This window comes from Poecilia latipinna, unplaced genomic scaffold (genome assembly GCF_001443285.1).
Source record: "Poecilia latipinna isolate Pla-1442-1.1 unplaced genomic scaffold, P_latipinna-1.0 Scaffold1604, whole genome shotgun sequence".
NCBI classification, from domain to species: domain Eukaryota; kingdom Metazoa; phylum Chordata; class Actinopteri; order Cyprinodontiformes; family Poeciliidae; genus Poecilia; species Poecilia latipinna.
Window position 1 is genome coordinate 129539 of NW_015114220.1, and position 24037 is coordinate 153575.

General features: G+C 41.5%; 1 protein-coding gene across 1 annotated transcript in view; it reads right to left on the reverse strand.

Moving 5' to 3' along the window:
* sema5ba (sema domain, seven thrombospondin repeats (type 1 and type 1-like), transmembrane domain (TM) and short cytoplasmic domain, (semaphorin) 5Ba) overlaps window positions 1-17785 on the reverse strand; it is a gene marked incomplete at its 5' end in the record, with an annotated part of 29670 nt that extends 11885 nt beyond the window's left edge. Inside the window, 8 exons of the mRNA XM_015059145.1 lie at window positions 97-198; window positions 3996-4166; window positions 8922-9134; window positions 13013-13238; window positions 14432-14579; window positions 15252-15395; window positions 16329-16513; window positions 17598-17785. Of these exons, the coding sequence (XP_014914631.1) occupies window positions 97-198; window positions 3996-4166; window positions 8922-9134; window positions 13013-13238; window positions 14432-14579; window positions 15252-15395; window positions 16329-16513; window positions 17598-17785 (1377 nt within the window). The remainder of the gene's footprint in view (window positions 1-96; window positions 199-3995; window positions 4167-8921; window positions 9135-13012; window positions 13239-14431; window positions 14580-15251; window positions 15396-16328; window positions 16514-17597) is intronic.
* Between the last annotated feature and the right edge of the window lie 6252 nt (window positions 17786-24037).

The following is a 24037-nucleotide window of genomic DNA, read 5'->3' on the forward strand; positions in this document are numbered from 1 at the left end:
TAAAAACACCAAGCAACTGTTACAATATCCTCCGCTCTCGTTGGTATTGCGTCCAGACAGCTAAAGCTTTGCACAAGTTCACATGACGACATGTACCAGAGAGAGTCCTGGACATCTGCTGGTGACCGGGTTTCAGCCTCGATCGACTCCGACCGGACCAGCCGTCCAGAGGCGACACCGTGTCGCACTTACAGCAATCTTTGGTGGTAATAAGTGAGGAAGAAAAGGTCATTTTCAATGCCGGTGAGATATTTTTGGTCACAGACACAGTAGGAGCTCTGGAAAATGTCGAGACATGTCTGCCGTTCATTCAGGCTGCGAGATGGCGAGAAAGAGTGAGACTCACAGAAGATAACGAGAAAGAGAAGAGTTACTGTAAATGGTTGATTCAGAAATGCTGGCAACTTTAGGAATGCTAACACATTAGCATCTGACATCATCTGAAGCTTTTCTGTGACACAAAGAGACGAGAAGTACTAATCCAAAAAACTCACGACTGTAGGATTTACGCTTCGCCTGCAGGGAGGAGTAACAGAAATAATAGCGGATAGCTTTGTGCTGTGTTGTGCTACTTAACCTGTTTAGCTTAGCACAACTTCTGATAAGGTACATCTATATTATATGAGCACTTGGGAGACAGGTTACTGATGGAAGCCAGTGAGGTGGAACCGAAGTGTCAAAAGCTCATGCGCGTTTGATGACATGCTAAAATCACAGCGCTATCTAGTGGCCTGGCATGACAACTACAGCTGACTCAAGGTGTCTTGCTGGTGCAGACTAAACGCTGAACTTTTTTCCCCAATCAGCATCAGAAAATACTGGCAGTCTTCAGGCAGCAGAGCAATAAGCAGGCTGAATAAACTGATTATTGGCTGACGTGTGAGCAGGCCTGCACACAAACGGACTGAAAAACATTCAGCATTACAGATCTTAAGTCCATATTGGGAGGTAAAACTGTACAAAAACCAACAACCAGAAGATGTCTGACAAATTTTGAATGCTGTACTTTTTAAAATTAAAACAAAACGACCTCGAACAGGAGCGTCAACTAACCTGGTGACTGACAGCCCGTCAGTGATTACACATGCACACACAGCTGTTGCACCAGGACAACCCCGACAGATGAGGGCTTTCCTGCTCGCTAGTGTACGAGCAGAGAAGCAGACAGATTGGGCCTGATGCGGGGTTAACCGGATGTGTTGGTTCACGTCAAACAGGAAAGCATTAAGATGATATAACAGAGCCTGATGGCACAAAGCCATTAGGTGCTCTTTGTAATTACCAAGGAGGCTGGCAGTGTGCATTAGTCCCTCTGTGAATGACAGTTTGATTGATTCAGAATGAAAAGCATCTGAGAGAAATGACAGCTCAGGAGACGCTGTCATTTCTCGTTTAATTCAGACGGACAACAACAAATGTAAGTCAGGCGTCGAAACGCAAGATTTACACATCAACGACCCCGGGTCATTTCTGATTTCCATGAGAATGATTTATGATTTAAATAACACATGCACGCACACACACACACACACTGGTCATTTGATATTAAAAAATGAAGAATCAGAGTTGGGCTAAAACCCTAGGAGATCTGATTCGTAATCATCTCAGATTAGGAAACTGATGTCATGAATCTTTCAGTGGCCATGTGGGAACAGAAAGGAAGAAGACGATTCTTATACTTCCCACGTAGCGTCCGGCTCATTCTGTCAGGGCAAAAGTCTGAATGCATACGATGTTAATTCAACCTGCTTTATTTTGTCATCTGTAAGAAAATTAGATACAACTTAAGGTAGGAAAAGCAAATGTTTGATACAGCAGTGATTGTTTTTAAGTTTCCCCACTTGCAAAGAACGGAGAGCTCTGTAATTACATCATGGGTACACCTCAACTGTGCATGTATGATTTTTAAGTAATTCATTTGCATTTTATTGCAGAAAATAAATATTTTGACACAACAGAAAATGAGAAGTTCGTATTTGATACAATTCAATTAAAAAAAATGTTTAATTGATCCTGAAAAGGGAAATTAGTTTAATAAATTTACAGAAACTTTTGCTTACAGTAACAGAGGTCAGAGGTCTCCTGCAGTTCTTGACCAGGTTTGCACTACAGCAGACATCTTGGCTCCACTCCTCCATGCAGGTCTACTCCAGATTGCTCGAGTTTTAGGGCTGTTGCTAGGCAACGCAGAGTTTCAGCTCTCTGTAAAGACTTTCTACCGGGTTCAGGTCTGGAGGCCGACTAAGCCAGGACCTTGAAATGCTTTTTACTGGGAAGAGGCACTATGACTGCTCTGAAAAGTTGTAAAATCCACCAGTCAGGTGCAAGAAGGTCTCAACGGGACAAGCAACGTCCTGCACTCAACAAATCTGGCTTGACGAGTGACGAAACAAGAAGTCCAGTTAGACGGATGCCATATAAGGGACACAGCAAATGAATATTAAGGAATTATTGGCTTGCAACAAACTCCTATATCTTGCTGAAAGGCTACATGTAAGTTAGCTTTGTCTTATTTAAAGCGTACAAAGATGTTTGAAGTAGAAACCAGACATAAAATATGTAGTGAGATTCTGTGTTTTTACAGTAAAAAAACAAAAAAGTTCAAGGGGAATGAATTGTTTCATTTAGCTACGGAGTTGTTAATGCACAGCATCCTGTAAATTACACGAGTTAACAGCTTTAGAAAACAATGTAGTGGACAGTTAGTTTTATTTATTTATTGCTCATCTCCAACTACTGCTTGCATTTTCTAGGCCACTTACACAAGACAGCAAACGGCAAATATAATGCGGGTGATTTTGCAGCCGGGTGGAGAAAAAACCCACTTGGAAATGTTTCTCCTCTCACAGTGACTCCAGTGAGAGGAGAAACATTTTTCGGGAGAGAGTGAAAGTAAAAAGTTACGAGGCACCTTCAGCGAGTGCTCATAGCTTCAATGAACCAAGACAGGAAGCATAAGAGACGCCAGACTCCACTGAATTGTGAGTTATAAAAACTTTGAGTGTACAAAAAACTTTTTGAGTTGAAATAAATGAGATCTTGGTATTTCCCCCCCGTTTTAAACGACTAAACTAAAAAAATTTAAACATTTCGCTCTGATGTTTTTTTTTATTACTAGTAATATCAACACCCTGCTCACAGGCACAATGCCAAACATTCGGATGTGTTACGCTAAAGTTTCCATATGCTTCTCAGCATGATGGTGTCTCTTTTTGACGCTCCTCAGAGGGGTTGCCATGGCGCTCAGAGCTCCGGCTGCACAGCAAGAGGGGCGGCTTGTTTTCTCAGCATGAACGTTTATCTTCCCATTTCATGAAAGACTCTCTTAATTCATCAGAAAAAAAAAACAAAACACTGAAGCCGACTCACCGAAGGGGGCAGCACAGAAATGACACAGGCGCACGGCGCCATGCCTGTGTGTGTGGTGGATGTTGAAATCACAAACTTCAATGTATCTCAGTGGGTTTTAGTGTTTGAACTCAACACATATGATGCAAGTCTTTGCATTATGAGCTTTTCACTGGAAAGACAGGAGCCTTTGAACATCTAGAGCCATTTCTGCTCTTTCTTCTTTGCAATATAGCCGAAGCTGATCCTGATTGGAGGAAACGTGTCTGTGAAGATCTTCTCGAGTTTAGCCACAGACTTTCATTCAAACACATCAATATCATTTGGCATAAACCACGCCATTGTTGTTTACATTTTTATTACGATTATTTGTGTCCGTGTTGATGGACCTAAATGGAGGCTGAAAACAAATATGTGTTGAGTTTCATTTGTAACTACTCGCAATTTTGAAAAGCGTGGATATCTTTCCTCGCACTCACACAAATGTCTCTTACGTTATTTCTGTTGGTCTCATTATCACGTAAAAATCCCACTGGGATTTGTGGCTATAAACCTGAAACACTATAGAGAGCAACGCAGACGTTGTTGCGAGGCGCTATAAATAGCCACATCTGAGTTGCGACGTTGAATTTGAAGCGGGACCTTACCGTCACAGGTGTGTGTGTTGCACAGGGCCTCCTCGGTGTGCAGGCCTATGCAGATGTCTCCTCCGTTGGCGGGGGCGGGGCTGTTACAGGAGCGTGTCCGCTGGTAGTGGCCGCTGCCGCAGCCCACTGAGCACTGAGACCAGGGAGACCAGCAGGACCACGCACCTTTCACTGCAACACACACACACACACACACACACACACACACACACACACACACACACATTAGTTTATACTGCCTTTGTGTGTGGTGCAAAGCAGCATGGAAGCCATTTAACACTGAAATATTACACTCTGTGAGGAAAGGCAAGCTCTTATCACAAGCCTGGATTCATTTCAGTTCACTATCTAATAAAAAAATGTCCACAGGGGTCAAACGACTGAACTCCAACAAGAGCGGTTCACGGGAGATGTTTTGGGAATACTTACAGAAATGAAGCTGCGAATTTAAAGGGCAAACAAATAAAATATGAATAAAAACAACTGTTTTCTGATTTTCCACCCAGCTGTGCAACACAACAGATGTGTTTAAGTGGGTTTATTTTCAAGAGATTTCAATCTTGAGGTTGCCCCCGTGTCAGTGTTTTCACATTTTCCATATCGAAAACCACAGAGAATATCACACCGTCCAAGTGAAAGCAGTAAGTAGAGTTTGGAGACAAAACAGGTCCCTGTCCTAAAAATAAGAACTGCTTTGGTTGTTGCTATCATTTGACACACTTTAAGAAGGAGTTCAGCAGCAGACCAGATACAAACTACTCAGGAATAACTGGTTCTGCAGTCACATCTTTACAGATGTTTGTCTGTGGTCTGCTGCCCTGTGAAACATGGAGGATGGTAGTGGATGAAGCTGTTGCTTAAATTCTTCAGTTTGTATTAACAAAAAATAAAAAAATAAAAATTTAGCGCAGAATTAAGTTTACAATATGTGACAAAATGAAGCCTAACAAAGCTGCGCCCGTTCTATTCCAGCCCATCAAACTGAGTTTTCCACACGTCCAGCAACATTAAATGCAATCTGTCTTCAACTTCACTAGGCTCCGTATATTTAGATGTGTTTTTTTGGGGTAAACTAGAGATCACTGTGGGACATAAACAACACGTTTGTGCCGTTCTGCTGCCGTCTCACTGATCACACCTCCTCCTACGTCTTCTCCTACCTGAGTAACGTACCGATTTCTTCTTCCCGTGGGGGGGAAGCGGAGGGACTGCTAATGCCTCGTCTGATCTAATCAGAAAAGTGCGGGTGACTCATTGACCGTCTGGTTGACTGGCTGATGTCTGCCTGACGGAGGCAGGGAGGCGTCGTTGCCAGGTAACTTGAGAGGCAGAGTGGAGACTTGTTTAGCAGAGAGGATGACAGCGGGAGAAGCAGGATGTTGCTATTTAACGCTAACCGGCTCTCACAGCGAGCCACGTCTCCGACTGATTGACTCTAACCTGACTGGATGAGCGTCTGACTCACCGAGTTATAGGAAGTCACCCCGATAAACCGTAAATATCAAAATATTCCCTGAGCTAGAACACATTTATCAGGGAAATCAAGTTCTACTTTTTAACATTCTGGTAACTATAAAATGACACTCAAGCTTTTTAACTGCTGTTGCGTCGGTGCTGCAGTTTTGGTTCGTCCAGGAAGTTTCATACCAACCAAGTGCCAATTTGTACATGGGAACGTTTTGTACCTGCTTCGACAGACAGCTATCTGGAATGATCTTCTATATCCTATTTCTAGTCTATAATGGGAAAATGATACGATAAATTGGAACATAGAGTAATAAGCAGTTTAGACATTTTGAGGACTGTTTGTCTCCTATCCTTATGAAAACACTAAGCTCAAATTAAATTGGAGGATCGGTTTAATTACACAGGTACAAGTTGGTTTGTTTACAGGTACAAAATGGTAAAAATGTTTATAAATTAAAGAGTTAAAACAGGTGAAGAGATGAAAGCTGGAGTTGTTCTCTGTGCAGCAAATGGGATCAGTAGTTTTGTTGTTTCATACCAGCCACATTTTGGGTCTCATTAGTCAAACAGTTCTGGTTATCAATCAAAAATCAAAACTTAACGGGCAGCGACAAATAAATCTAGTCAGATTTGTAAAAATTAAAAAAAAAAACAACCATACTGAGAATTATTGTTGGATATAGTCACAAATGGGCAGAACTTCCCTTCCCCCACCTGTTGCTGCACACAACTGGTCAGCTAGCTAAAACACGGCTACTGCACAGAAGCAGTTTGGCTGTTGGGAAACTCAGCGTGTGTTAAGCATTTCACTTCAGACTTGTTAGCTAAGCAGAGAATTAATATCAGCTTGTTAACCTCCAAGAGCTACGGCTTAAAGGCCAGACTGGCAAAAACTAACTGTAAACATATTAATGTGGCTCAAGTCTGTGTATTAAATTGAAAAAATGTTTTAATAATTACCATAACTTTAATAAGAAATCTATCCATCATCACCAATTGTGTTAAATACCACGATACTGTAAACCGTGGTGTTTCTGCTGCTAATACTGTTAAAAAACGCCCACGTCTGGTTAGTTGTAGATATCTTTTGATATTTTTCTTCTCTGCAGGCAGAAACAAGTGCGGCACAAATTATTTTCTGTTCACCCCACAATGTAAAAGTCATTGGCAAAAAGCAAAAATTCAGCAGTGTGGCTTTGAAAATACTTAGATTTTCAGAGTTTTACTCTCGGAGTTCATTTGGTAAGTCTTGAGACTCAGTTTAAGAAGACGAACGGCTTTGTGACTGAATCAAATACTCCTCTTGAGTAGAGGCTTGGTGTGCGCTTTTAAAGTTTAAAAATGTTGCTAACAAATTCACGTTCGACTCTCAAAAGCGAACTGGGATTTTGTTCTTTTTAAATTTAACTTTAAATCAAACCTCTTGTCAGTCCAAACCTAATGAAAGCCGGAGCTCTGTCCTCTGACCGCCTCGCCGATCGGACCCACAGACAACCGCTTCCACTGCACAGACGGACATATTTTAATCTCTTCGGCCATCTTCATTGCCTCCATCCCGCCCTCTAATTTCATCATCAATTACTATTTCACACTCATCCTCTCTTCTGTCGCCGGCCTCGTCCTTCTCACCTGCACGTCCTTCGGGGGGCCACGCGGAAACGTGACAGAACTGGTAAAACGTCTCCTCGCTGCCATCCGGGCCACCCGAGGTTACGTCTCTCTAAGTAAGGACTTCATTTGAACGCCAACAATTAACATTCAAACGCAGATTCAAGCAGCCAAACACAAATCAATAATTCAGAAGATATCAGGCAAGAAGATAAAGGTCCATCTCTTCAGAGGAGGCCCTTCGCTGTGGCTGCTTGTTTTATGCGTTTGTCTGTTTTAAGGAGTGTGTGTGTGTTTAATAAACAGAGCCGGTCCAGCGCCTTTTCCGGGTCAGCTGATTATGATGGTTTGATGAGGAGTTTGAAACAGATAACTTCATTTGTTCGGGAACTCTTCCTGCTTGGCTGCAGCTGCTGGTAACCATTAGCTAATGACGTTAATTGCCCACTCAGCAGTATTCTATAACTATCATTGACCCCCAGCACTCTGTCTCTACAGCGGTCTCTTTTTTTTTTTTTTTTTGCTTCCCTTTTCTTTAGGAACCCATAATGTGCTGGAGACATCAGCATAAAAGACTTTACATCAGCTTACTTCTTGCTTTTTCCCCTACAGTAAATACAGTTTTAGAAAGAGCTGTTGTTGAGGTAAGCTAGCAAGTAAACTTAATGTTTTACATTTGGAAAGTATCATGTGTACGGGTGTTAACCTGTTTGTTTGAAGCTAATGTTCCATGTTCGGAATATTAAAACTTGCCATAAAGTGCCTTGGACAGGAATTAATACCCTTTGACCTTTTCCCTGTGTTGCCATGTTACAAGAACAACTTTCTACGTACTGACAAATGTCTCCATTCAAATTGTTCAAATAGGCAGTTTGGATCTTGAAAATTTGGAAACATGTTTCCCCCGTTAAAAAAAATAAAAAATACAAATGTAAATACTTTGTTCCACCCGTTTGAACTCTTTGCCCAATATGCTAAATGTGCCAGACTATTTTACTAGAAGTTTCAAAGGATCTCAGACTGGGCCAGAGTTTCATTTGAAAGGTTCAGATTAAATCATAATCATGTGTTAGAATGGTCTAGTCAAAGTCCATGAGCTAAATTCAATGGAGACACTTAAAAATCATTGTTTGTAGGCAGCATCCACCCTGCATATGTTGGGTGTTTTGATCTGCACAGCTGGTAAAGACATGCATCAAAGAGTTGTTTGTGGAAAAATCTGAAAACCATGCATCATTTCCCTTCCATTTCACAATCAGACACTAGATATGTACCGTAAAAATACAAGTGAAATCTCTGAGGTTTTGGTCATAGTGTGGCATAATGTGAAAAACATTAAGAGTCATGAATACTTTTACAAGCCCCTCTAAAACGACAGGTGTTGTTGAACTCTTTTAGGAGTCGACCCTTCAGCACATTTCACAGGAAACAAGTGCAGTTCAGTCTATAATTCACAAAGTGCAATAACAGTATTTTTTTTTTATAACAGGACCTTATTGGGCTTTGGGGGGTTTCTATGTGCACTCAATGTGTTTTATAGCTCTTATGTCCGTACCAAGGGGAGATGTTCTTTCCCAAAATAGATAGTCATCCTGAAATGCCTGAAATATCTCACAGACACTGCAGGCTCATCTATGTCTTAAACAAAGAGTAACAAGTAGGATTACAAAGAAGACAATTCAGAGATGATGCAATGTGAATAATGAACTGAAGGATATTCTAGCTGATCCTCAAGTACAGTAATAAAACTAAATGCATATCTATCTAAACATAAATCCTGATCTGAGCAACCTGTTTGCTTTGAGATTCTTTCTCCGTCACAGTGAAGGTAGCCGAGTTGGACTCACTCACCGGGACATGCCTGCACATTACAGTCCTGGTATTCCACAGGGGAACCACGACACGCCACGGGGGCGCTCTTCCCCTCCGGCCCGGAACAGGTCCGCCGACGGGTGCGGTAACCTTTGGCACAACTCTGAGAGCAGCTGGACCAGGTCTCCCACGACGACCAGCTCGTCCCCGCCGTTCTCACCACTGGCATTTTTAGCAACTCCTCCACCAGGCCTGCAGATGGAGAGATTAAAAAAATAAAAAATAAATAAAATTAAATTAAAGTACCCAAGTTTGATTCAAGGTGAAGAATCATAACCACAGCTGGTATCGACAAACAGCGATAGGAAGCATGCAAATCGACCAAGAGGCATTTTTCACCGTCTCTCTCCTCAAGGTCTGTATCTTTTGCATCCCACAGTTCCCTGCTGTCGGTGTTTCATCAGTTTGTTAAAGTCGATGCAGCCGACCCGCGGGAGGCTGACAGGGGGAGACAGGTAATCGATGTAGGAGAGGGCTGTGTGAAAAGGCCACCAGTGGCAAACATCAGTCTGCTGCTGTGTGCGACTCCCTGTGTGTCAGTGGGTGCGTTTAGTACCGGACTATGATCCCGTCACTAACAGCGTGTAGCGGAGCTAACGGGTCTGACGGGGCGGGGGGGATGTGGGGGTGTATCATGGATCTGCTGCAAGAAATCTTTACATGCTTGCTTCTCGCCGTGTGTGCCATGCACACACACACTCACTCTCTTACCTAAGGGAAAATTTAGAAGAACCAATTAACCTTTCTGGCATGATTTTGGACTTTCCACGCAGAAAGACTCCAGGCCAGGATTCAAACTCTGACTTTTGTCCCTCAAGGCAAGAGTCACAGTTTCTTTCATACTTTGGCTGGTTCTGTGACTTGCAGTCAGGAGCGACTTATATACGTCTTCTTTTTTTCCATAATTCATAGAGACATACATGACACAAACATTACAAACTGCAGCAGCGAGGTAAGCTAATTGTTTGGCCAAAGCCCGAGGAACAAGTGAACACGCTGCCCGCGTTCTGACGATCTGCTACCTCGTCAGACATTCCTACTTTAGATAGCTGTGTCTGTCTGTCGGTGCTACTTTTTGAAACACCTGGAACAGCTGTTGATGATCCTAAACAGTTCAGCTACATCTCCACGTCCTGGTAGTTGCCAAGGAGATAAATATAATTGAATTTGCAGCAAGGGTCTTCTTGGTGTTAGCTGTTCATGCTACGCAACATCCTCTCTGTCACCATATATTTACTGCATGCGTCTCTGCCCCGCTGCGCGCTTCACCGGAGGAGCGGGTTATTCCTGACTCCCCGATTTTAGAACATGGACGCTGGTGTGTCAGAAACTGCCGGCAGACGTCCAATACAGTCAAAAGTTTCCATAGGTTGGTTGAACAAAAAGTGCCACAGGATCATATCATTAACATGGACAAGATCTCCCTCATGTCTGACAACTTCTAAATAAATGAAACTTACAGACCAGGGAATCATTATGTTTCTTTATCTCCAATTCACATCACATTATTTGACTAATTCGACTTATTCTCCAGAGTGACTTATAGTCTCGAAAATACCAAGACATGGTCGTCGACCTAAACTGAAAAGTCAGGCAAGGAAAGCAATAATCAGCCAAAAGGCCCCTGTGATAGACCGACTGTAAGCCATCAAACCTTACAGTGGTAAAAAGAAAACCAATGTTGAACAGAATCTGCACTGTGTACGCAGCTCCCCGTCAATTGAAAAGGAGGGTTTTTTTTTGTTTGTTTGTTTGTTTTTTTATCTCGGTGGGATTTTATCTTGGTAAAATAAAGGTTAAATAAAATAAAAAAATTGAGTGGCAGGACAGGGTGAGTGGGATCCAGTTCAGCTGGAATCCTTTCAAAACATAGTAATAAGCCTACAAAGGATTGCACAACTGCTATTCATTGACTGCATGATATTTAAATGTGGTTTTGTAAGAAAAAGTACATCAAGTCCTTAAAATCAGTAAATTGTTGGAAAATAATTTTAACTAAAAGCGAAGTTGAATAACCAAAAACTGGCCTTATTATGTCCACTTTGATTAAACTGGGGAAAAAAAAAATCTTTATTTCAAATAAAGACTGTTTTTATTCATTTGAATTATCAACCATTTTTCCATTATTAATTTGATTTATTTGATAATTTTTCTTATAAAATTGGATCTTTTTCATTTTGCAACAAATACATTTGGCAGATTATTATTGTGATACTCAGGAGAAAAACAACACGGCAGCAGCGGATGCTACAGCATGCTTCTGCAAAGTCATCTGTCCTATTGCTAATTACTCAAAGATGTAAACAAAACACTCTGCTCTTCCACGATTGCAGCGTTTTTCTGCGGCTGAGTTATTTATCAAGCTCCTGCCGCCTTTAGCTTGGTGCTCTTAAGACTTCTGCTCTCTGAATGACAGCTGATCCAGGCCACTCAGGTTTATCACCAACTCAAATTCTACTTCCCGTTAACTATGAAATTAATCTTCACTACCGACCATAATGATGTCATTTTTTAGGGCTTGTTTTGGAATCTTAACGAATGAAAACAGCTGCAGCAAACAGATGGACAATTTGAAATCAGACCCTGGTGCTACGCTGACCGCGTTTCGAAGGGGAATTCACAAAGCGGTGCAATCTGCTAACTTTTGTTGGGTTTTTTGGTATTTTTGCAACGTTTTTCATGTGGCATTTGCTTTATTTTTGCAACAGAAAGTAACACAGATGCCCTGGATACATGCAGATGCAAATGATTATGGTTTTTTAGAATGCAAAGTAATTTTCTACGGCTGTAATTTACACATAAATAAAGGCAGAACTTCCCCTAAAAATCATGGAGATTTAAATGTGGGAAGTGTGTCAGTGGAGAGAAATGCTATTTGCTAGGGAAGTGCTATTTAAGGGATAATATTTCTTTGTGAGTAGTTTAAAAATGAGACATTTCTGGTTTGCACACAAATAGCTTTATGAATACGTCTCTTGTGTGCGTTTCTTTTTAATTCCTAAAAATTGGAGATCCACTGATAAGTAGACCAGAGACCAGAATAAGCCAAATGTCAGCTTAACAAGCGTCTTTAACCATCTGGTTTAAACCCAAAAGTCTTTTTCCAAAACAATCAACACACAACATAAGCACTACCAGCTCATGTCTTAACAACACTCTTTGGTGTAGGACTGGATTTTTACTGAAGAGGACAGATACTTCCATTATTAGAGAGGTCAGGAAGCATAAAGATGTAAGAAGCTGTTTAAAAGGAGTTCAGGTTCAGCAGATAACAGGAAGGCTGAATGAAGTACATCAAATGTTCTCTGTTTTATCCCTTTGAGCTTTAGCAATGTGGCTGAACATGTTGGGTTTGGCAATGCTGGAAGCATTTTAGAAATATTAGCATTATAGGATCTACATTGTCTAACAATAAGCCACAGAGAGAGAAAGAGAGAGAGAGAGAGAGAGAGAGAGAGAGAGAGAGAGAGAGAGACTGCTATTTTATAACTGGCATGGATTGGCAGCTCAAACCTGAAGACTAGCCACGAAACGCGCCGCAGCACGTAAAACAGCCCAAACCCGTAGGCATCAAAATTCCTTTGGTGAAAAAAATATTAATTCATGACACTGATGTTATCTGCTGCTTGGGGAAAAGAATTATGGAAATGTCAATGGGCTGTAGAAAGCCAGGCAGCGCACCATCGATCACAGCTGCATCAAAATAAAACCCAATATTAGGACAAATGTATTCAGCCCGGCTCCTCGAAATCTGCGTCTGGTTTACATGACAGAAAACCGCTGCAAATATGAAACACAGCGAAATTTAAAACTCCAGTGTGACTCTGTGAATACAAATATGTGCTGCTGCTCATCTCGTCATGTTCTCTGGACATTGAGTGGGTGCAGTAATAGTCCTTATCTTTTGCAATACCTCAGAATCTATCGCTACGCTATCACTTTGACCTATAAGCGAGCCGTTAAACCTACGAAAAGAAAAATGAGTCGAGCAATCAGACATCTCGAGGTGGCAGAGTTGCCTCCTCATTGGCTGCTGTAAACTCAGAGCTGTACTTGCGTCCGCCACTTACTGTCCGTATCGCAGACCACCGTCCCGTCATTTGGACAGAAGCGCGTCTCCACCTTCCTCCGTCCGATCTGCAGCTCGTGGGGGTCGGCCAGGTGGGCCCGGCACATGTAGCGCATCCTCTGCTCCTGGCGGGCCCCGCCCTGGGTCACGTTGACCGGCATCCAGGGCGTCCAAGGCGTGTTCCTCTTCACCTCTGGACATGCCTCCAGGTTGCAGGCCTTGTACTCCTACAGGACACAGTGGACATTCACAGACAAGTTTTACTCATACATGAAAAGCAGAAAAGTGGCTATTTGTTTTACACTAGCATTTCCTAAATTAGATTAAATTGGGACGTAAAGAAATTCTGCATCCTGCTTACATAAAAAGCATAAATTTGGTGTGACTTTATCTTTCTGTTACATCATCAGAGACACAGTTTCTGTTGGCTTAGATTAATATTTTTTACTTATTCTGTTGCTGATTCAGACAGCAAAGGTGCGTTTCGCTCAAATCCTCACCATCACCACTATGTTTGTGGTCTGAGGCGTGTGTATTAAAACTATGTGTTGGTTTTTCTCCAGATGCTATCTGTTGTGGCTGTTAGCTCTAATTTGGATACATCTGTTCAGAGGACGCTGTGCCAAAAGTCTTATTTACGTTTAGAAGAAGCTTCGTTAGCCGAAGCTTTTTTGCACACAAAAGGATTTTATTCTAATGTTAAAACAACCTAAAGTAGTTTCAAAAGTAGAGTCTTTTACTGAAGAAGTGTCAAATAATTTTCATTCACCATATTCACTTTGAGCTGTAGAGTGTGAGATGAAGTTAATTTGATCTTATTTTTTATTTTGATTTGATTTTCTGATTTCAGTCAGAATTTCCTTCTAAAAAGATTTCCTAAATATGTCATAAATTATGTTTTCCAGTGAGGAAGATTGAAAAATATTTTAAAAATGAGAACTTTAAGCAGGTTTTGCTTCAAATGTGGGCATGGGTGTCCTTTCTTTCTTTCTTTTTTTCTTTCTTTCTTTACACTACTGTCACTAATGTTTATTAGAAATAAAGTTACTTTAACATAAACTAGCATTATTCAGTTGTTCGGGACATCAGGATTGGGTTATTCACCAGATTCTTCTCTGTCAATACAAGAAGCATAATATGTGCTGCATTTATTGATATAAACTTTGTAGTCGTGACTCTTTCTTGTGTAAGAGTTACGTTACGTTGCATGTCATTAAAATCTTCCACTGTCAGCTGTTTTGTTTTCTTTTTAATATCCTGATAATGTTTTATTTTTCCCTTGCTAGTTAAAAAAATAATACCAAACTCATGTTTAACCCTTTTGCATCAGTTTAATTGTTTTTTTGTTGTTTTTTTTTACACCCACCACTTGTGATTTTCTGAGTCGGAGTGTGTTTTTGTGAGTGTGTGTTTTCCCTACCAGTGCACATCCTGGACAGCTGTTGCCGTTCTCACAGGACCTGACCCTGGAATGGACGCCTCCGCCGCACTCTGTGCTGCACTTGGTCCACGAGGCCCACGGCGTCCAGAAAATGGGCTGAGGACACGACACGCCCTCGTTGCAGAACCTGTTGAGAAGACGGTGGTGGGACGTGTTCAGTTTGCTGAATGTGGCTGAAAGTCGCAAAATGTCACCGGAGAATTTCATCAAGTTTCGATCGAAATTGACGGCTAAGTTAGATCAAGGTTAGGCGTTAAATTACCTGCCAACATATTTTAAAACATAATATGACATAATTCAGTACCCTTCTTTTACCATTCAGCCCTCGTCTGTCTTCAAATCTATAATTGCACATTCAAGAAGTTTGCATAAAAACATTTTTTTGAATGAGTCAATGAAGGTAAAAATGGCATTAGAAAAATCTCTTTGATATGAATTGTTTTAAGAGAAGATGGAGTCTTTTCTAATTAAGATTAAAATTAAACTTAAACTCATATGATGCATAACTACGTAATTTAGACACAATGTGGAAACTTCCCTAAGTATGATAAAGTCCAGTCGCAAAATCTGACCATGTTTAGTGGATTTTATGATCCACAAAGCATAATTTATTATTACTAAGTACCAATTGCATAAAGAAATATAATATCTTAATAGGGTTAAAGCTCCTTCTATGAATTAAACAACATGTATCAAACTTTTTTGTTTATGCGTTTATGCTTATGTTTGGATATTAAACTTTAAATGTAGTTTTCTAAGGGAATTAATGCAAAGGTTTATTTAGAAGTGATCATTTTACCGTTCGTCCCTGGTGGGCCCCACGCACACGCGTCCGCCGTGCCGGGGTGACGGGTTGTTACACGAGCGCTGGCGCAGCTCGAAGCCTGTGCCGCAGGTCGTGCTGCACTGTCCCCACGACGACCACGGTGTCCAGCCTCCGTTTCTATGGCAACAGACGCACAGGCAGACGTTAGCCACCTCCGGGGCTGCTTTTATCCAGAAAGCTAATTTTTCCACTAATGACTTAACATTGTTTTCTCACGAGGCGTTAATACGATGCTGAATTAGAGGATACAAAAATACCTTTTCAGCTCTGCATTTTAACTCACTGCTCTAATTCTGAACTTCTGTGAGCAGAAACACACACACACACACACACACACAAAAACGAGCTCATTCTGACTAGGAAACATTCACTCAATTTGCTTAAGTGCTTTGTTCCTGGGAAGCTCTCCTCATGATTTAATTGCCACTCTCTACAAAAGCACAATTTAATTTCCATACCAAGGATTAAATCTGCCATAGCTACTAGTGGGATGAAAGAGCTTCAACTCTTTGTCTCTGTTCTGTGATTGGCCCATTCTGCTGAAGACAAAGGAAGTTAGGAATTTCTCAGGGGGAAACTTGGTGTCACCTAAATAACAAACCAGAACCTCCTGTGATCAAAATCAATGCTACAGTTATGGTGTGATGCCAGTGAAACAATCTGTAATAATAGTTTTGTGGTTTTAATCAAGCGCAGAGTCCAGTTTGTTTGGATTTGAGACAAGAAGAGGGCTCATCAAATCTTCACAGGCGGCCATTTTGAATTACACAACACATTTTACTGAACCTCTGTGTAATAAAGTAAAAATGGTAAGATGTATATCTTGTGTCAGTGACTTTGGCACACGCTAGAGAACATTTGTTTAGTTTAGGTACCTTTCTTTTACCTTAGTTAGCACATGCTAGCAGCCTGCTAGCAGCTAGCATGCATAAGGAAATGCATATGGGTGACTTTGAGCCATTTTAAGTGTATATAACTTTGAAGATGTCCTAGTTTATAACTCAGCACAAATTATATTACGACTGAAACAAATAAATTTTTTCTTCTGACCTGGAGCAGTTTGAGACTTCAATGGTTGGCCCTGCGCAGGTTTTGCCGCCGCACCGAGGGGCGGGGCTGTCGCAGGATCTGGAGCGACACAAACAGGAGCTCACGCCGTCCAGGGCGTCTTCGTTGCTGCAGGGGTGCCACGGCGTCCAGGACCCGAAGCGGCCGTCGATGGTCTGGTTCCGCAGCTGGAGGACAAACATCATTTTCACTGTGAGAGTCCACTGTGAAGTGAATGTTCGAGGAATGAAAAAGCAACACAGGTTTTACAATTGACTGCACTCGAGCTACTGATGGAAAACTTACTTATTTGATATTGTTTCATTTTTAAATTTGTAAAACAGATTAATCTTCATCTTCTAAAGCTGCCCTAAAGAATCTCAAAATCCTTTTTTTCTCTTTCTGGAACATTCAGACTTTCCAATCGTAGAGAATATCTTAGTTTTATCATTGCACACACTGCAAAAACATACAATCTTACCAAGTATTTTTGTCTAATTTCTAATGCAATTATCTTAGTAAACTTGAATTAAGACAAAACTAACATAAAAGTAAATTGTACGCAAGATATAGACGTTTGTTTTGAGTAAAAACTCCTTAATCATGGTGAAAAAGTATTTGTCCCATTAGCAGATTATTTCACTTATAAATGGGTAAATTGTCTTGTAATGAGTAAATTTATCTGCCAGCGGGAAAAAAAAAAACTTTTTCACCAATATTAAGGAATTATTTATTTAAAACGAGCTCCTTGCTGAAGAGATACTTGCATGTTAGTTTTCACTTATTTCAAGTGTAATAAGATAATTGCACTAGAAACAAGACTAAAATTACTTGGTAAGATTTGGTGTTCTCTAATCATGGAGAATTTAGTTTTTTGTTTATCTCTTTGATATGAAATCACATAGTTGCCAATAAACAGACACTAAATAATAGCAAAGAAAAACAATGTGAGTCCAGGTCATAAACACAGATCCTTGGGCAGAATAACCTGAGCTCCCACATAGAAGGACGACAAGAGGAGAAGGTCTGAAAAAACTCAGGAAAGCCTCATAATCCAACACATACTTCATGTGTTCAACACATGGCGGCTTCCTGACGTCCAGAGGCTCCGGGTCGCTACTGTTTATTGACATTTCACCAGAAGACAGACGCAGTGATGTAAACGCTGACGTGTGCAGAGATAAACAACCTGCTGAGTTTGGGCTGTGCGACAGAAAGCCCGATGGATGCGTGCAGTAAACGCAGTGAGCGAGCGAGCGAGGTCGGTCCTACCGGACAAACGGTGATGTTCTGTTTCCACTGGCTCATGTTGGAGCTTTCCTCCAGCGTCGTGCATTTGCGCTGCCTGAAGTCCCAGCCGCAGTACGGGTCCCTGGCCTCCAAGCAGAGCCTAGGAAGACGAGTGAAGAAACGATAAAGATTAATAAAGAGGGAAGACAAACTATCTGCACCTGTTTTCCCTGTTTAAAAGTGGAATAATGCGTCAGACCAGTAAAAAAAACAAAACTTTTAATGGAGAGTATGTTTAATACTTAAGAGTTTTTTACTTCTTTTTTTTTAAACCAAAGTTATTTGTCTCTGTCTGTACAGTTAAATACTGTGTTTAACACAACTAGCTTCATAAATAAATAACGAGGCAACAATTAACTCCCTAAACGTGATGTGTTTGTCTTGACTTTAATATCTCCAGGATTTATTGAATAAATCACACAATTTGAAGAGTAAATACTTTGGTCAGGCCAAATGAATTCACCGACTCATTCAGTTGGTTTGTTTAACTGTATTTCAGCCGCAGTATTTAAATATAAACTCTTTATGGTACAAAAAAAAAAGTTCAAATTCAGTTTGTTCTTCTGACAACTACATCCACGTGTCAATAATTTTCACAAGGCTCACAAAGTGTGAACCTCACAGTAGTAAGTCATGACCTTCAACATAACAATAAAAAAAAACAACTTGAAAAGTTGAAAAATGTCTCATCAGTTCCAACCCGAAAGTTTCACATGTCAGCTGTTTACAGGTAGTAAGAGATCTGGACTTTATAAAAAGCTTTTCTGTCTTCTTGTTTGACGTTAAATCAGTGGCTCACAGCAATCTGCACATGTGATTATGACAAGATCCTTTGGAGTTTAGATGCAAAAAAAAAAAAAACTCAGAGTATCGATTTGATTTTTTACTGACTGGATCTGGTTTTGTTTTTGTCTTTTCCTGAGTTCATGGTTTTTGATCATTTGTGATCTGTGTTTACTTTACACCAGTCTGTTCACAGTTATTTCAGTTTATTTTCATTCCATGTGTTTAGTTAATTTTTATTCCCCCTCCTTGCCTCTCTGTGCCATCTCTTCCTCTCTCTCCCTCAGCTTGCATTCTGCTCTCTCCTCACAGCTGCACCTTGTTTCCTAATTAGCACCAGTCCATTGTTCCAGCAATCAACGTCCCACTATTCAACCCCCTCTCCTTCAATCGCTCCTTGCTGGATCCTTTTGTTAACTTCAGACACCCGGTTTCCGTTTATTCCTGCCCCTCGCTCCCTGTGTTCCTCTTCTTGCATTTCAACTTCTTGTTTTAATTTTTCTTTCATTAAAAAGTCACCATCGGCTCCTCACCTCTGTTTGTCTGCCTTTGGGTTCCAATCAACACACCGAATCATGACAACAGTTAGCAAGTCCCACTGGTTTTCAAACTTGCAACTAACTGGAAAACAAGTTAGTGGAGATGAAATTCTCAGATCCACGTTATGTTACCTGTAAAAATTAACTATGCATCGTTGCTGGCCTGGGGGCCTTCGCATTGATTTGGTTTGATTGCTTTGTTATCTCTGCCCCTGTTTTGTGAAGCAGCTCCATTGTGTACTTTATTCATTTGTTCAGTGTCAAATTTCTGAGGAAAGAAGAAGAAAGTTGGTGAACGTGACATCCTGGTGTAAGTCTAAATGTTTAGGCCGCATCCGTTACGGACGCGGCGCACCGATAAAAGAGTGCTAAGCGAATAACATGTTTCTCCCCTTTGCATTCATATCAGCAACGCTACGCATGGTACATTACCCAAACAGTGATTAAATATTTGTGAGCTCCTCCAGTAAAACAGAGGCTTAATGACTGCTAATTAAATCCAAAGCTGTTAATGACGAGGCTAAGCCGCCAGAGCTGATCAGGATGCCTGAGGAACATCGAATAAAAGGAATCAACTGAATAACTCCTCTTCCTCTCAAAAGCTTCCCTTCGCTCGCTGCATCCCGCTCTCTATTTACCCTCCTTCCCTCTCTAAACTCACTAATTACAGAACTGCGGCTTCTCCCTCTCCATCGCCCTCAATACCTCTGGAAAAAAAAAAGAAAAAAAGGGTCTGTTTCTTCTTTCCTGGCGCAGGCTCTGGCGGTTTATTTGGAGAGAGGCCTGAAATGTTTAGCCTGGAGACGGAGGAAAGCTCCGAGTGCTGCTGCTGCTGTTGTTGTTAGAGGTTTTCGTGCCAGCAGGGCTGGAGAGCCCTGGTGAACCTGAGGTCAGTTTACATCTAATAAAGACATAACGGCTTAGTCAGCACATTTGACAGGAACGAGGGAGCGCACACTTTCAGGGCGCGGCGTTGCACAGCGAAGCCGGAATGAAGACAGCTTCCATCTTGGCCAATTGACTGTCACCTTGCATGCGTGTCATTTTCCTTTCATGAAGTGACTCCATTACATCAACGCCCAGTCACATCTCAGCAACAAATGGAACAATAATCATAATGAGGTCGGCCGCGCATTCACAGTTCAGTGAACATAATCGTTATTCTCCCGCGGCGTCGGGAGGAGCTCGTCGCCGTTTTGGCTCAAGGTCGGCCATATTGCGTTCGCATTGACTTTGATGTGTGGTTCTGCTTCGTCATCACGGCCGAGGATTTCTCATTTGGCTTTCTGATTACCAACACACTCGACTACAGCACACGCCATTACAGGGTTCAGCTGAGCGTAAAAATTAATAAGTGCATAATTCAAGGATGGGGTAATTATTAAAGAAGGATGGTGGCAGGAATATGAAGCTTAGTGGCTTTCAGTGGGCCTGGAGGCAGACTGAGGGGCTTCTGGTGTTAGGGGAAGATACATTTACATCGCAATTCACAAGAAAGTGGCATTAATTAAAATAAAAATGCAAGTAGAAAAACACAAATGAGTTTAAAAGAGATTGCACTTATTGCAGCGCAATTGTGAACGGATATCGATAGTAAATCTCACTTTTCAGACAAATGCGTTATGCATGACGCATCAGACATGGCAGTAAATGTTTTGGATGGCGATAGCTTTAGGCAGAATGTCGACAAAATGACCAAACCAAAATGTCTTTTGTGGAAAAAAGTTATTTTGAGATACAACATAACTTTTCACGGTTTTTTGCAACATTTAAGGCAGAAACAATTCTTTAATACCTTCTGTGTAACAAAAGAGAAGGAAACTAGAACCAGCAGATTTATTGTTATACTGTTAATGCAACAGGTTTAGCCTGTTCTTCAAACAGTGCAGTGTAATGTGCTGCTTCTGATTAGCAAATTCCGTAAAACTACATAACAGGGTTTCCCCATGAGTATTATAAGCCTGGCGGGCCACCAGGCTTTATTTACTGGCCCCATCACCAGGCTAAGGATAGTTTGGTTGCTTGAAATTGAGCTTTTCATACATCACTAACCATAAAGACATATTAAGCTAGGTTCATAGTAGAAATAGATTATTGGTAGAAATAGATTATTCTACGATATATTGACTCAGGGGGGATATAATTCAAATTATCATCACAATTTTCAAATTTCTATTTGTAAAATTCTAAAACAAAAAAAAACATAGGTACTACTTTGTTCATAAATTCTCCCCAAAGAATGTAGAGTAAAGTTTTGTAGAAAAGTTGATTGGTGAGAAAACTTTTGCAAATCACTCCAGTCCGTTTCCGAATGGCTGCACAGTTTAGAGTTTCCATCAAAAAACAAGATGAAATTTAAGAGAAATCGTAATTACTTATAGTCTGTTTATACATAGAGACTACGGGACAAAATAAAACTTTACAGGTTTTGATTTTCTCCAATCACTTCTTCCCCCAGAGCCCACTTTCAGCATTTAAAGGTTCAATAACGTAGCGATAACAGACGTTACACCGTTGTGCCCCTTTGTCTCTCCTTCTGACCTTTCCTCTTCAGCCAGATCTTCCTGTCCTCTCTCAGCCAGCCAAAAACAGTGACTGATTTTTACCGAAGAGAAAAGCTCATTTCTGAGACAGCTACTGCAAATATGGTGGACGGCAAGACATGTAAGAACGAGTGTGTGAATGCCTGTAGCTGTCGGCTCCCCGAATAGCCTTTAAATATATGTTGTAGGGGATATATTTGAACTGCAGATTCATGGCCACCTGGGAATCTCTGACAAGTCAGACGATGTTGAGCTGCTGTTTATTTCAGCGCAGCGGACACCCGATGGGACGCTATATCAAAACGGGCGAGCCAGGCCATGTGGCCGGGTAAATTCTGAGGCGAGCCGCTAAAACTCACCGGGCCGTTTAACAAAGTGTCTGGAGTCCGGCATCAGAAGATTAATCTGCCGTTTTCGCTCTGTGTGTTTAATTGGCTTTTCAAATCGTTTGTGAGCGCTGTTAAAAAGAAGTGTCTACTTTTACTGCAGCGCCTTCACCGACGAGACGTACATCAACGCTTCACCTTTAACGGCAGGACGTCACGGGATGACTGCGAATATGAGCTGATAAATGACGGACCGTAGTCATTGATTATTAGCTGCAGGACTGGTGATGTTGGAGCACTGTATGCTCAGAGTCGAACTCTCTTCCTCTCTGCAAGAACCCAGTGGTTTGGAGGGAAAATCTCCTGCTGGCATTCTCAAGAGACCAGCACTCAGACTCCCCCAGTCCTCCCTGCAGGGCTGAGAGTTGGTCCCTGGAGCCGTTTTCTCCCCACTGAGCTGGTCGTTTGGGAAGTCTGCTCATGATTAACTGGAAACACACTGAACTCCCGCTAGCGCTCAAAGCTGATGCATCCAATTAAGCCCAGTTAGGGACGGCCTGCAGAACGACGGGGCCGGGAAACAGAATCGGGGAAACAAAAGTGAGACGCCTGTCAGAGAGGAACCCCTGGGGAATGAGAATCACAGGAAACCAGCAGGGAGGGAACGACCAAATAAGGCAATGTGGCTTACAGGTGGACATGTAGATTACATTCCCGCTGTCCGTCAGGTTTTAGAGAAAAAAAAGAAAGTGCTGTATACGTGTTTTACTACCTGAGGAACACTGCCAGAGGACACACTGACCAGTTCACACGTTTGTAATTTGTAGTATAAATTATCGTAATCCTCCACTTTCTCGTCCTACTTAATTCATTTTTAATTTAGTAGTTTTGGCAAGCATTATTTTCCCCCCTCATCAGTACATAAAGGCAATAATGGTTTGCCATTTCATTTTAATGTATGCAAAATGACAAATTATTGCTTGTTACATTGGAAAACAGGCCGTCTGGATATTCTTATGTAGATCTAGACTCCAATATTTGATCGGTCTTGTCTCTTTTTTTATAGTCAACAGATGAAATATCACCAGAAAAGAAAGAAAATGCACCTTGCGATGTGTTTCTGACACATGACAACACATTCAGAGTCAGACTATTGATCATCTTGAATTATAGATATGTGTAAAACACCTCCGGCATCATAAAGGTTAAAAACGCCTTTGCAGACAAAAGGAAGCTTAAAGAGCGGTGAGCCGGAGATTGAGATGCAGCGGCAGGAGGAGAAGATTGAGAGAGCACCACAGAGAGAGTGAAACTGGAGGAGAGACCAAAAATGATTACACTGAGCCTCAGCCAGAACAAAGCCAGTAATAAAAGTAACAGCATTCTGGACCAGTAATAAATACATCCACTGTGTGAACACAATTTCTCTCTCTCTCGTCCCCCAGTCTCCCAGCCGGCGAAATGTTCCTGTGATTGGTCATACAGGCTTAGCAGCGGTGGGCTCCGGTAACCCGCTGGCAGCCGCAGCCGACAGTAAATTAGGTTTGCCGGGAGAGCGGCCCGTAAGCTGCATTCACAAAGAGGCGGGCGGGGGGTCCGCCGGTGCCGGGGCGTCCTGCAGGAATCGAGCTTACGCGTAGAGGAAAAACGGCATTCCTGCGCACAACGTGCTCAGCAGTCGCCGAAAAAGACAAACACATAAAACATTTTGTGCAGACGCTGAAAGTCAAACGTGACTTGGCCTCCTTAGCATAACGCTGCTGGGTCAGTCCAGTCGCTAAACCCACTCTCTCTCCCTCTTAAAGAGAAACGTGAGTTAAAGCCCTTCAGGGTGAAAGCAGCAGGACTTTTGTTTCTATCTTGTGGAGAAACTTGACGTTTTGAACCAAAGACTCAATTTATTCCACTTCACTCTGGTATCAGTTGGATATGTCTTTTTATTTATATGTTCCATTTTTTATTGACTTTCAGAACTGTTATGACATATTCCTGATGCTTTTTTATGTGTGAAGCACTTTGAACTGCCGTGTTGCTGAAATGTGCTACAAAAATAATCCAGATTGATTGATTGACTGATTTCCAATTGTTCAATCTAGTCATTAGTATCTTCCCGATGGTTTCAAATTTTGATTTTTTTTCCACCACAAAGCAAATATGCAGTTCTGTGCCCAACACTATTTGTGCCCAATCTGTTTCAAACCAAAGTGGAAGTGAAGAAAAGGCGATACTGG